Source organism: Salmo salar, chromosome 03, assembly GCF_965601325.2.
Source record: "Salmo salar chromosome 03, fSalSal1, whole genome shotgun sequence".
In the NCBI taxonomy this organism is placed as follows: domain Eukaryota; kingdom Metazoa; phylum Chordata; class Actinopteri; order Salmoniformes; family Salmonidae; genus Salmo; species Salmo salar.
This window is the reverse complement of record NC_138293.1, coordinates 68,363,129-68,377,857: the sequence shown is the minus strand read 5'-3', so window position 1 is coordinate 68,377,857 and position 14,729 is coordinate 68,363,129. Positions and strand designations below refer to the sequence as shown.

The 14,729-nt window shown below is 42.6% G+C and overlaps 1 protein-coding gene across 1 annotated transcript; it reads right to left on the bottom strand.

Moving 5' to 3' along the window:
- Positions 1 to 5,271: 5,271 nt before the first annotated feature.
- On the bottom strand, positions 5,272 to 8,195 carry LOC106601241 (thyrotroph embryonic factor). Its single transcript, XM_014193287.3, has 4 exons — positions 7,966 to 8,195; positions 6,885 to 7,286; positions 6,260 to 6,477; positions 5,272 to 5,993 (listed from the first exon to the last, which is right to left on the bottom strand). Exons 1-4 carry the CDS (start codon positions 8,003 to 8,005, stop codon positions 5,778 to 5,780), a joined length of 876 nt encoding a protein of 291 aa, XP_014048762.1. The 5' UTR covers positions 8,006 to 8,195; the 3' UTR covers positions 5,272 to 5,777.
- Between the last annotated feature and the right edge of the window lie 6,534 nt (positions 8,196 to 14,729).

The window sequence follows — 14,729 nt, the reverse complement described above, 5'->3', positions numbered from 1 at the left end:
GCCTCTACTCTTCTGGGAAGGCTTTCCACTAAATGTTGGAACATTGCTGCGGGGAGTGGCTTCCATTCAGCCACAAGAGCATTAGTGAGGTCGGCGCTGATGTTTGGTGATGATGCCTGGCTTGCAGTCTGCGTTCCAATTCATCCCAAAGGTGTTCGATGGGGTTGAGGTCAGGGCTTTGTGCAGGCCAGTCAAGTTCTTCCACACCGATCTCGACAAACCATTTCTGTATGGACTTCGCTTTGTGCGCAGAGACATTGTCATGCTGAAACAGGAAAGGTCCTTCCCCAAACTGTTGCCAAAAAGTTGGAAGCACAGAATCGTCTAGAATGTCATTGTATGCTGTAGTGTTAAGATTTTCCTTCACTGGAACTAAGGGGCCTAGCCCAAACCATGAAAAACAACCCCAGACCATTATTCCTCCTCCACCAAACTTTACAGTTGGCACTATGCATTGGGGCAGGTAGCGTTCTCCTAGCATCCGCCAAATCCAGATTTGTCCGTCGGACTGCCAGATGGTGAAGCATGATTCATCACTCCAGAGAACACGTTTCCCCTGCTCCAGAGGCCAATGGCAGCACTCCAGCAAACGCATGGTTATCTTAGGCTTGTGTGTGGCTGCTCGGCCATGGAAACCTACTTAATGAAGCTCCCGACGAACAGTTATTGTGCTGACGTTGCTTCCAGAGGCAGTTTGGAACTCTGTAGTGAGTGTTGCAACCAAGGACAGACAATTTGTACACGCAACACACTTCAGCACTCTGCGGTCCCGTTCTGTGAGCTTGTGTGGCCTACCACTTCACGGCTGAGCCGTTGTTGCTTCTAGACGTTTCCACTTCACAATAACAGCAGTTACAGTTGACCAGGGCAGCTCTAGCAGAGAAGAAATTTGACGAACTGACTTGTTGAAAAGGTGGCATCCCATGACGGTGCCACGTTGAAAGTCACTGAGCTCTTCAGTAATGCCATTCTACTAACTATGGAGATTACATGGCTGCATGCTCGATTTTATAGACGTCAGCAACGGGTGTGGCTGAAATAGCCGAATCCTCTAATTTGAAGGGGTGTCCACATACTTATGTATATACAGTGCATTCGGAAAGTGTTCAAACCACTTCCCTTTTTCCACATTTTGTTACGTTACAGTCTTATTCTAAAATATATATATTTTTAAAATCCTCATCAGTCTACACACGATACCCCATAATGACAAAGCGAAAAGGTATTTAAAATTAAAAACTGAAATATCATATTTACGTAAGTGTTCAGACCCTTTGCTATGAGTCTCGAAATTGAGCTCAGGTGCATCCTATTTCCATTGATCATCCTTGAGATGTTTCTACAACTTGATTGGAGTCCACCTGTGGTAAATTCAATTGATTGAAAAGTTTGTGGTCATACGCACATCCTTAAAAACATAGGTGCTGGGCTAATAAAGAATACTAGTATAGAACAAGAAGGCCCGCACACTGTTAAAGCTCCCAATTCACCACTTTACTGACAACGTTTCAATCCAAAACGGATATTCGTCAGGTCGAACAAACAAACCGAGTGCTCATATCCCAAAATATACACATTTCACCTCACATGACCATTGCAGACATGATGCGTGCAAAAACAATTTGTCTATCTCTAATAATTTAATAACAAGGAGATGGGTACATGTACTAGTTCCAGAAAATAATATATTTTGCAAAATGACCTAGTAGGTGACCTGGAAGGCAAGACAAATCAAGGTGACATATTCATATAAGAAAGTCTGATATTAAAATCTTGGTTCAGACCTCTAGGAGACATGGTACACAAACGGTGAATCCAAAACAATTCTCTTCTCAATAATAGATTATCAGTATCAATTCAATTGAATTGTACATGATTTGGAAAGGCACACACCTGTCTATATAAGGTCCCACAGTTGACAGTGCATGTCAGAGCAAAAACCAAGCCATGAGGTCAAAGGAGTTGTCCGTAGTGCTCTGAGACTGGATTGTGTCGAGGCACAGATCTTTGGAAGGGTACCAAAAAATGTCTGCAGCATTGAAGGTCCCCAAGAACACAGTGGCCTCCATCATTCTTAAATGGAAGAAGTTTGGACCCACCAAGACTCTGGCCGCCCAGCCAAACTGGGCAATTGGGGAAGAAGGGCCTTGATCAGGAAGGTGACCAAGTACCCGATGGGCACTCTGACAGAGCTCCAGAGTTCCTCTGTGGAGATGGGAGAACCATCTCTGCAGCACTCCACCAATCAGGCCTTTATGATAGAGTGACGAGATGGAAGCCAGTCCTCAGTAAAAGGCACATGACAGCCCGCTTGGAGTTTGCCAAAAGGCACTAAAGGACTCTGACCATGAGAAACCTGATTCTCTAGTGTGATGAAACCAAGATTGAACTCTTTGGCCTGAATGCCAAGCGTCACGTCTGGAGGAAACCTGGCACCATCCCTACGGTGAAGCATGGTGGTGGCAGCATCATGCTGTGGGGATGTTTTTCAGTATCAGAGACTGAGAGACTAGTCAGGATCGAGGGGAAAAATGAACGGAGCAAAGTACAGAGAGATCCTTGAGGAAAACCTGCTCCAGAGCGCGCAGGACCTGACTGGGGCGAAGGTTCACCTTCCAACAGGACAACAACCCTAAGCACACAGCCAAAATGTTCAAAGACCCCAGTCACCCAAGTCATAGACTGTTTTCTCTGCTACCGCACGCCAAGCGGTACCAGAGCACCAAGCCTAGTACCAACAGGGTCCTTAACAGCTTCTACCCCCAAGCCATAAGACTGCTAAACAATTAATCAAATGGCCACCGGACTATTTACATTGGACACCCCCCACCCCTCCATTTGTTTTTTACACTGCTGCTACGCTGTTTATTATAGTCACTTCACCCCTACCTACATGTACAAATTACCTCGACGAACCTGTACCCCCGCACATTGACTTGGTACCGGTACCCTCTGTATGGGGCGGCAGGTAGCCTAGTGGTTAGCGCGTTGGGCCAGTAACCGAAAGGTTGCTGGATCGAATCCCCGAGCTAACAAGGTAAAAATATGTCATACTGCCCCTGAGCAAGTCAGTTAACCCACTGTTCCCCAGGCGCCGAAAACATGGATGTTGATTAAGGCAGCCCCCTGCACCAATCTGATTCAGAGGGGTTGGGTTAAATGCGGAAGACACATTTCAGTTGAAGGCATTCAGTTGTACAACTGGCTCAACGCTCTAACTGACTAGGTTATCCCCCTTTAAGACAACGTGGCAGTGGGACAAGTCTCAATGTCCTTCAGTGGCCCAGCCAGAGCCTGGACTTGAACCTGATCAAACATCTCTGGAGACCTGAAAATAGCTATGCAGTGATGCTCCCCCATCCAACCTGACAGAGGATCTGCAGAGAAAAATTAGAGAAACTCCCCAAATGCAGGCGTGTAGCGTCATACCCAAGAAGACGTGTAATTGCTGCCAAAGATGCTTCAACTCTGCGTCGACTAAGTGAATTCTTTGAATACTTATTACATTTTTTTATACATGTGCAAACATTTCTAAAAACCTGTTTTTGCTTTGTCATGTAGATTGTGAGGAATTTCTACAAAGAAAACAAACATAGTTTGGGACAACTTGAGTTTCATTTCTACATACAAACTGGCTTTTATCCAGCTTTAACTTCATATCATACTAAAATGACTATCATACCTAAATGTTGGTCTATCGATATGACAAGATTCTGCACCAAGCTTAAAAATCACTGTTTAAACAACTATATGCCTAAGCATACAAGATAAGAATGTCAGTGCAATGCCTTCCACTGAAGCAAATTCTGTAAATATTTGTTTTGATCCTTTAATTTACAGACATAAGTACATACACTTAGTGTAAAACATATGCAAACATTACACCATTAACACATTTTCATGCAGCAGGATTACTGGGAAACTTAATTGGAAGCACACATGACTTTGCGCCATTTCAACATTTTGTCTATCATAGTTATTTTACAGAAACAAAGCAGAGTAAAATTAATATTATTGCCACATGTATGATTCTAATATGCATCATAATGAAGATCGGCACAGGAACAGAAATTCATCAGACACGTAAGAGATTGAGTTCCTTTACTTAACAGTCTGCTATGTAGTATTTGCAACAATTGAGGCACAGCCACTTTGACAAACAGAACTCTGCGTCGACTCTGTACCTTGACTTATCATTTTTTATCAAACTTAACCAAAACCACCTTTCTTGTGCTCACAATTCCTGTCAACATTGTCGTAGGCACCCCAACCCTTCAAAATTATTGGTATCCAATAAGATAGGAGCATTAAACAATGGAAGTGTTGGATGAGGTAAATAGGAAATTGTCTTTAGAAAAACAAAAAATCTGTAAAATTCTGGTTGAAAAGCGGTTAAAAAAAAATACAATAAAAAAAAAAAAAAACACAGTTTGTCCATTGAGATCCCTGCTTAATCATTGGTTCATTGTTTTCTTTCCTCTAAAGAAATATAAATCTGACAGATTGTTGCACATCAATCAAGGTGCATTGTTAGAATAAATACAGCATTGATCATAATAGCTATTCAACAAACATAAGGAATAGCAGTAAATGAAGATAAAAAGACACAGGTATTGACAAAATAACTGACTCTTAATCCCAGACAAACTACAGGAGGCGCAAATATACAGTGGCCTCTACTTGCAGTGTGCAATGAAATAAACCAACATACATATTAAATACCCCTCCACCAGTGAGGGCCCTTATAAATGCCTGACCTATGAGCAATAAACATACAGAGAAAAGACAGTCCTTGCCATACTACTTTTTAAAACACCTCTTTCCCCCCCAAAATACTGTTTTTTGGGGAAAGATATTAGAAGCAGAGTTGGTTTTTGTATAAACAATTGCTTAAAATGTGTGGGTCATGTCATAATAGGAAAAAAGTACCCACCCAGCCCTATATCTAATCTTCACCCACAAGGTGTTGCTTTGGAAGGGTTGAGTGCAAAACAGGGGTAACACAATCTATGTGGTGCAGGGAGAAAACTATGTACAAAGAGTTCTCTCCACACACACCTCAGTGTGTGGTACAAACAAAGACCAACATAGAAGAGCTGTGACAGGACAACACCACTATCTCGCCCTTTGTCTGACCAATATCAATTATTTCCTCTGTGTACGATCACGGAGGTGCAACCCTCAATCTGTCCGTTCTGTTATTCATTGTTTTCTCCCCTACCCAATTATGAATAAATCAAGAGTTTGCATATCCTTCTTCAGAGCTTCTGCACAAGTACTTGAAACAGAGGAGAGAGACAGTCAGTTACTGCAAACAGTGGGAAGAGGAGAGCAGGGGGACAACTTTCAATATTCACTGATGATGTTCATGCTTTGGTCCACAAAACAACCTATTAATACGCTGTATAAATGTGTAACTTTTAAGCGCTTCTTTTCACAAGCCTGCTTTTCTCCACCAGCTTTCTCTGACTTCTCTGGCCAGTGATAAGACCTGACTAGCAGTAGACAATATACATGTTTTGTCTGTAATTGAGTCCCTGTATGTGTAGGAGCTAGTCGCTCTCCATTACCCTTCGTGTCCACCTCTCGCCATGTTGCTGCCTGGCTCACTGACAGTGTGTATCCATGCCTCCACTGTCATGTTGGAAAGGATCTAGAACTTGACGCAGTGACCGGTGTTCACCATGAAAGCAGTTCAATTCAGATTCTCTTTGTGTCTGCGTTTTGGAGGGCGTTTTTATTTTTCGGTTCTTTTCTTGAAAGATAAAGTTTGTCCCTTACAATGGTCCATATTTGGCTTCATATCGGGACATGATGTTCTTGCAGCGACCACAGTCCTTTCGCAACTCAGCCACTTGTTGCCGCAACGCAGCATTTTCCCTCTCCAGAAACGAAGCGCGCACTGTGATCTGGTTCTCCTTCAGCCGCCGGGCGTCACGTGAACGTTTGGCTGCAACGTTGTTCTTCTTCCTCCTCGACCAGTATTTATCGTCCTGTGGGAGACAGAGGATTGTAATACAAAATAATAGAATCAGTGTTGTGGAAACATCCCTAATCCCAGACAAACCCCCTTATTTCATGGCTTACTACTTACTCGCTCATTAATTTTGCTGGTGTAACATAGTGATACTACAATCTTCATCAACCAATGATTATTTGGTGCCCAATTGCAGTGGCTACATTCTCATTATCCTACTTCAGAACAACCAGTTCCATCATTCATCACCTCCCTGAAACAAATATTCACCGGTCATCTTACCTTCTGCTCAGTGGGCACAAAGACCTTTTTGGCCTTCTTGATCATGGGCTGTGGTTTGAGGTCCTCGTCAGAGAACTTGTGTTTGCGTGGGTTGAACAGCTCACCCCCAGGCACGCTGGACAGCACCAGGTCTGTGGGGTCCGGCTGGAAGTTGATGTCCACCTCAATGTCCTCCGGGTCGATGGGAGTGGGTGTGAGTCGGTCTGCAGACTTCCCCTCTAGAGGGAGACAAAGTCAGTTCAATGATGAGTATATATTCTTTTATATTGGTGGCTGTTAAGTATGTTTTTATAAATCTTGAAGGCTATAGTTAATAGAAAATTCAAACTGTTTGCTAGATTTTTTCCTTAAGACATACTAAGGGCAGCACTATATGAATACTGCTATTTGTTAATGCTGTAGAGCTCAGGTTTCACATGTACATGTCCATGTGTGTGCTGGAGGCAAGGTGTCGAGTGCGTCAGGTAAGTCTACTTGACATTTGAATACAATATGGGAGTATCTAGGGTCAGCATGTTGCAAGCATCTATTACAGTGTCAGTGTATGTGCATGTTGAGTTCAAAGGTAGAATTTGTTACAGTGTTACCGTGTCTGGGCTTTTAACAATGGGCCCCAACAATGTACCTTTTTTATTTTTTGACACTTCAACCTCCGCTACTTCAAACACAGAATCTTCATCATCCCCATCTTCTTCCTTCTCTTGTTCAGTTGGCTCTAAGGTGAGTGTGACGGTCTCTGTGTCAGAGGTGGTGAAAGGGGGTCTTGTCCCCTTGGTTTCCTCCTGGGCCAGGCTCTTCTGCAGCTCCTCCTCTAGGGTGACTGGGATGCCATTCTCCTGCAGGAACTCATCCAGGTCCATGTACTCCAAGTGGAAGGTCTCCCCGTCATAGGGGATGGTCTTCTCCCAGATGGCAGGGGTAAGGGAGGCAGACACCCCTCCGTTGCCTGTACCTCCAGTCCCACCACTGGCCCCTCCAACACCGGTCTCGCCATTATCGGCGGAACACAACTTCTTCTTATCTATTTCTGTGGAGATAACCGTGAAGAGCATAATGGGTGACGGTTTCATGACCATGTGAACACAGACAGGATGGTAAATAAAGGAAGATAGAAGTCTGATGTCATGGAAAGAAGTAGAAAAAAATAAGTGGTGAAATGACAGAATGAGGGAAAAGAAAGGGGGCTGCATCAACCCATAACAATGATGAAGGGAAATCTGGACTTGTCAACACAGCCCCTAAACACAAAAACGAACGTGAAAAAAATATGAATTGCCCTTCAAATGTAAGAAAATGATGTACTCATATTGTATGTGAAAATGGTTTGACTGCAGTGCTCTAGGACAAGTTGGGAGGTGTGAGAACTTTATGTTCTTTTTTCCTCCCTCACTCAGTTCAGTGCCTCAGGGGAAACTGGCACAGCACTCAGAATGTACAAAGGGTTTTAACCCCAGTACTGCTCTATACTTGTCACATTTGAACAACTATTGAACTAGTCATATATAATGATCAAACATAGCCGATTTAAAAAAAAATTGTCCAGTTGTTTGAGGGTACACAAACGCTCATTAAAAGCACTACTACGTCTCCATACACCAGTCAACAAGTCAACGATCACATCAGATCTATGCAGTTCACATAAAAAATGTGTACATTGCAAAGGATCTCTCAATTCATCCAAAACGACACCAGTAGGCTAGTCTTACCATCGTCGCCTTCGAGAATATTAGGTGGGGGAATGTCCATAATCTTCTTCAAAACAATAGGAAACGATTTCTGTGGATCCGACCGAGGCTGCAGAGGCGTCTTGAGTGTAGTTTCCCTGACACTGTTAGCAATATCCGTGGGTAAATGAAGTCAAAGCAGTGTTTCAGTCTGTTGCTTTGAAACCCGTTTCACAAATTAAAACAAACAACACAGATCCCGTCGGTCGTAGCCTACTGCGAGCGCTGTTTTCTTATTCATGAGCTATACGCCTCTTCAGAAAATACTCGGCGTGGATTGGTCACATATGTATCTTTTAATATTAAGTAGCTGACATAGAAAACTCACTGGTGAGCCAATCAAAACAGAAGCAGTAAAACACACCGGGAACTCATTGGCTGAAGGAACACTCCGTTTCAATCCTTTGTACGGAAATAACTACATTGCGTGCAGAATGTCAATATAGGGTCTCCTGACTCCTATTGTTGCTACATTTAGCTAAACCAGATAGATCTGGAACTGTATGACTATGGCCATTCACTGACCCTGGGAACTGGAGGAGACGAGGACAAGGATGCTTCGCGACATTTAATGTCAACTACTAGGCTACATCAAATCGTAGTAGGCCAGGCTTCCCCAACCGGCGGCGGTTTTATTTGGCCCCCCAAGTTTTCTGAGAAAAAAAGAGACATGTTTTGTTTTCATTGTTGGAGATAAAAACACCAGGAAATCAGCTCCAAGTGATTTTAATTTTGAACATCTGTTCCCAAGTATTCCCACTCATAGAGGCATATGTGGTCGTATAATAATAATGAATAATAATATATTGGATTTATATAGCACTTTTCTACCAACTGAGGTACTCAAAGTGCTTTACATAGTAGGGTGAAACACACCTCACCCAACATCAATGAGTAGCACCCACCTCAGTGATGCACTGGGATTGTGCCAGAACTCTCACCACACAATAGCTATCAGTTGGACAGGTCAGGAGTGATATATGCCAATTAGGAATGAGGGGGTGATTGGGTGGCCATGATGGAATGTGGCCAGGTTGGGAATGTAGCCATTACACCGGGGTGAACGTCCATACTCTTACAATTTTGCAGTCTACTTAAAAAAATAAAAAAGTTTATTATGGTCCGCCCCCGACCACCCACTCAAAAAAATGGCCCGCGGCTGAATCTAGTTGAGGATCCCTGTCGACGTTGGATACTTACTTACGTTTGCATTGCATCCAGTTTCTCAGCACGACATGATGACTGGATGAATTATACATTGATACATTTGTATCCACACTCGTGGCCAAACAAAACACGTGTGTTCTTTTCTTTCCTTCACGTGCCGAGACAAGCTGTTGAGGGGCGTGGTTATGGCACGTGCAAAAGCAGGGCGGCTGTAGCCCGGGAAGCACGGCCTCGCACTATACTGAACAGCTGGCGTGTCCCGATCATGTATTTACACCCAGCGCAACCGTTCTACCATTGGATTGGAAACGTGTTAATAACATATCAGTCATATCCCCTCACCTTACACCACATCAATAAAATGGTTATATTGATAATGGTTTCCGATATGCTAATAGACTAGAATTCTCACATTTCTGCGCGCACATGCGCATCCAAATGGAGCTTCAACATCAGTCTGTTTTTTGTTGCAGGATGTTCAGACAGGAACATGATGTACTGAACACATTCCACCACTGCTCTTTAAAAAAAAAAGTACAAACCAGTCATTCCAAAAAGAGTAACAACAACACTTAATAGCCCATGTTGGTCATACCTGGAACCAATTAGGGGCTTCATTCATTGGGTGAATTAAATCTGATTTGTTGAGTTCTAGTTTAAGTTCACCTATGTATTATCTATTTAGGTCAGTGTCACATTTTGTAAGACAGTTTGTACAGTGGATTTAGGTCTGACCTTCAGACAATATGAACCTTTATGGCAACACAACATATGATGCAATGCAATGTTATTCTAGCAGGCCTCTATATGCAACAGCTCAACTGTTCACTCACTGTACAATTTACATGACAGAGTGGTACAGTAACAGTATATCCAAACTTTTACAGAGTAAACAAAAGTCTAAGTGTGTACATGAGGGAGGAACTAGCCACAAATAGTTATCGAGGTTAAAATACAGGTGATATGAGCCCAGAAAATAGGTCAGTAGGCTACCTTGTATCTAGATTAGCACCTAAATGCACCTAAATGTATAATAAAGTTATATAGACTCTGACAAGCTTCTACAAATGCCAATCTAATAGACCCTACAGGCAGTACTTGAAGATGGCTATTATTTAGTCAGGTCACAACATTTACGATAAATTTATACTGAACTTAAATATACATGCAACATGTAAAGTGTTGGTCCCATGTTTCATGAGATGAAATAAAAGATCCCAGAAATTTTCCATACGCACATAAAGCTTATTTCTAAAAAATGACGTTCAGAAATGTTTTCACATCCATGTTAGTGAGCATTTCTCCTTTGTCAAGAAAATCAATTGACCTGCAGGTGTGGCATATCAAGAAGCTGATTAAACAGCATGATCCTTACACAGGTGCACCTTGTGCTGGGGACAATAAAAAGGCCACTAAAATGTGCAGTTTTGTCACACAACACCAGGGATGTCTCAAGTTTTGAGGGAGCAAGCAATTGGCATTTTGTCTGCAGGAATATCCACCAGAGCAGTTCCCAGAGAATATAATGTTCATTTCTCTGCCATAAGCTGACTCCAACGTCATTTTAAAGAATTTGGCAGTACCTCAAACCGGCAAAACAACAGCACACCACGTGTAACCCAGGACCTTCACATCCGGCTTCTTCACCTGAGGGATTGTCTGAGACCAGCCATCCGGACAGCTGAGGAAACTGTAAGTTTGTACAACCGAAGAATTTCTGCACAAACTGTCAGAAACCGTCTCTGGAAAACTCATCTGCGTGCTCGTCGTCCTCACCAGGGTGTTGACCTGACTGCAGTTTGGTATCGTAAAAGTGGGCAAATGCTCACCTTCCATGGCCACTGGCACGCTGGAGATGTGTGCTCTTCACGGATGAATCCCAGTTTCAACTGTACTGGGCAGATGGCAGACAGCATGTATGGCGTCGTGTGGGCGACAAGTTTTTTGATGTCAACATTGTGAACAAAGTGCCCAATGGTGGCGGTGGGGTTATGGTATGGGCAGACATAAGCTATCAGACAACGAACACAATTGAATTTTATCGATGGTAATTTCAATGCAGAGATACCGTGTCGAGATCCTTAGGCCCATTGTCGTGCCATTCTTTTGCCGCCATCACCTCATGTTTCAGCATGATAATGCATGGCCCCATGTCGCAAGGATCTGGTGGTCACACCAGATACTGACTGGTTTTCTGATCCACGCCCCTACCTTTTTTTTAAGGTATATGTGGCCCATAGATGCGTATCTGTTTTCCCAGTCATGTGAAATCCATAGATTAGGGCCTAATTTGCTGATTTCCTTATATGAACTGTAACTCAGTATAATCTTTGAAATTGTTGCATGATGCGTTTATATTTTTGGGATGATTTTGGCCATATGGTTAATTAGGGGTGTTTCAAAATGCAAATAGCCAAGGTCGTGCACAAGCACTGGTTCTCTTACTGGTGTGAGTATGACACTGGTAGGATTGTTTGTTAAATCACACTTTTTCTATATGTACAAACATTCTAAATTCCGCTCGTAAGTAGTATTTTAGAATAGTTTCTACGTAATATTGATAAATGAGGCCCCAGATGTGCAAAGCTCTTAGACTTAGCCAGAAAGACTCACAGCTGTAAATGCTGCCAGAGAGAGTTCTGTATTTCATTATCAATACATTTGCAAACATTTCTAAAAACATGTTTTCACTTTGTCATCATGTGGTATTGTGTGTAGATGGGTGAGACATGTATTTCTTTAATCCATTTTGAATTCTGGCTGTAACACTAAATGTGGAATAAGTCAAGGGGTATGAATACTTTCTGAAGGCACTGTTTTCCAGTCTGTGCTAGCAAAACAGTCCTGTAGCTTAGAATTTTCTTCATCAGACCACTTCTGAATTGAGCATGTCACTGGTACTTGCTGTTTCCCCCACTAGATTTATGGAAAGAACAAGCTATTTGTAAACACAGACAGCAAAATGATTACGAGAGGGTCACTGTGAATCACCAATGCATGCCAAATTCATGTGGCATAAAACACTGATGTCTGGGGTGAGAGTTCTGATGTGTAGACTGTCTGTGGGTATGTAAGCAAGTCTGATATGAACTCTATCATGGGAGCATGCAAATTAATTTCATTGTGAACACCATACACTGAGAAAGAATGAACTATTTTATTATGGATTTTCTATTTTCTTTGATATTGAATACTGCATTGTTGAGGAAGAGCTTGCAAGTGAACATGTGCACGTGTCAAACTTATTTGATTTGAATGGCTATGGCCTGTGTCCATCACAATTCAGTAAAACATGTCAGACAGAAAAGCAAAGGCACTGTATTTGGGATCTAAATTAAAAACAAGGGTATGATGAAGAGTGTGTGAACATACACTAGGACTACATCAAGTTGTGAGGATACCTCTCCGCATAATGAGGGCACGCTGTGTGCATAAGTGCCCTACGACCTACGCAATATTTGGAATATACAAGGCCTGTTAGCAGAGGGGTTAGTTATGTACTATTAAGAGTAGGCCTATGTAATGGGAATCTCTCATGTGATTTACACTGACTAACTTGTCATCGGATCATCACTGCTAGCTAGCTGCTACCGAGTGGCTAACTCCCCTGTCCCGAAGCTAGCACCAGTTAGCCGCGAGACAGGCGCATCTCCCGGCTAGCAAACACAATTACTACAGCTACAATACCTCTTTCGCTAACTGGCCTAGAACCTTTGTCGACACGGAGCCCCGCCGTTCCACCACAACTGGTCTGCCGACGTAACTCCATCCGTTGTGCCCTTAAACTGGCCTTTTCCGGATGTCGGAGCAGACGCTTCTACTAGCCCCTGCCTGCTAACTTTGAACGCAGTGTTTCCCGCTTGCTAGCGTAGTAACGACTACCCAGTGGCTTCCCTGTTTCATCTATTGCTGTTCACTGGACCCTATGATCACTTGGCTACATAGCTGATGCCTGCTGGACTGTTCATTAATCACGGTACTCCATTTTGTTTATTTTTTGTTTATGTCGGCCCCAGCCTTGAACTCAGGCCCTGGGTGTAGTTAACCTGTTTGGGCTAGGGGGCAGTATTGAGAATTTTGGAAAAAATATGTGCCCATTTTTAACTGCCTCCTACACCAACTCAGAAACTAGAATATGCATATTATTGTTCAGGTTTGGATAGAAAACACCCTAAAGTTTCTAAAACTGTTTGAATGGTGTCTGTGAGTATAACAGAACTCCTATGGCAGGCAAAAACCTGACAAGGTTTCATGCAGGAAGTGGCCTGTCTGACAAGGAGTCGTGCGTCTTGCATCTGTTTATTGAAAAGTAAGGATCTTAGCTGTAACGTGACAATTCCCAGGGCTCCAATAGGCTCTCAGGACGCGGGAAAATCATGAAGGTTGACGAGGCAGCCTCAGGCTGAAACAGATTATCGATTTATTCAAGTGTCCCATTAGGTGACAATGGAGTGAGGCGCGTGCGCGATTAGCCCCCGTGGAGTATTTTAATTCGGCTGTATAGTTTATTGCAGATTCCCGGTCGGAATATTATCGCTTTTCTACGAGATAAATGGCATACAAATTGGTTTTAAACAGCGGTTGACATGCTTCGAAGTACGGTAATGGAATATTTAGACATTTTTTGTCACGCCATGTGCTATGCTCGTGACCGTGGATTACCATTCTGATAGTGTCTAGAACTCACGAACAAAACGTCGCTGTTTGGATATAATGATGGATTATTTGGGACCAAACCTACATTTGTTATTGAAGAAGAAGTCCTGGGACTACATTCTGACGAAGAACAAGAAAGGTAAGAACATTTTTCTTATAGGAAATGTGATTTTGGTGAAGGCTGAACTGCGTGGGTGTCTAAATAGCTAGCCCTGTGATGCCGGGCTATGTACTTAGAATATTGCAAAATGTGCTTCATCCGAAAAGCTATTTTAAAATCGGACATATCGAGTGCATAGAGGAGGTCTGTATCTATAATTCTTAAAATAATTGTTATGCTTTTTGTGAACGTTTATCGTGAGTAATTTAGCAAACTGTTAGTAAATTCCCCGGAAGTTTGCGGGGGTATGCTTTTTCTGAACGTCACATGCTAATGTAAAAAGTTGGTTTTTGATATAAATATGAACTTGATTGAACAGACATGCATGTATTGTATAACATAATGTCCTAGGTGTGTCATCTGATGAAGATCATAAAAGGTTAGTGCTGCATTTAGCTGTGGTTTGGGTTTTTGGTGACATTATATGCTAGCTTGAAAAATGGGTGTCTGATTATTTCTGGCTGGGCACTCTCCTGACATAATCTAATGTTTTGCTTTCGTTGTAAAGCCTTTTTGAAATCGGACAGTGTGGTTAGATAAACGAGAGTCTTGTCTTTAAATAGCTGTAAAATAGTCATATGTTTGAGAAATTGAAGTAATAGTATTTCAAACGATTCAAAAATCGCGCCACTGAATTAGACTGGCTGTTACGTAGGTGGGACGAAATCGTCCCGCCTTGCCCATAGAGGTTAACTGACCCTCTCTGCCCATTCATCACTATTTTACCTGTTGTTGTTGTCTTAGCTGACTAGCCCAAACAGTT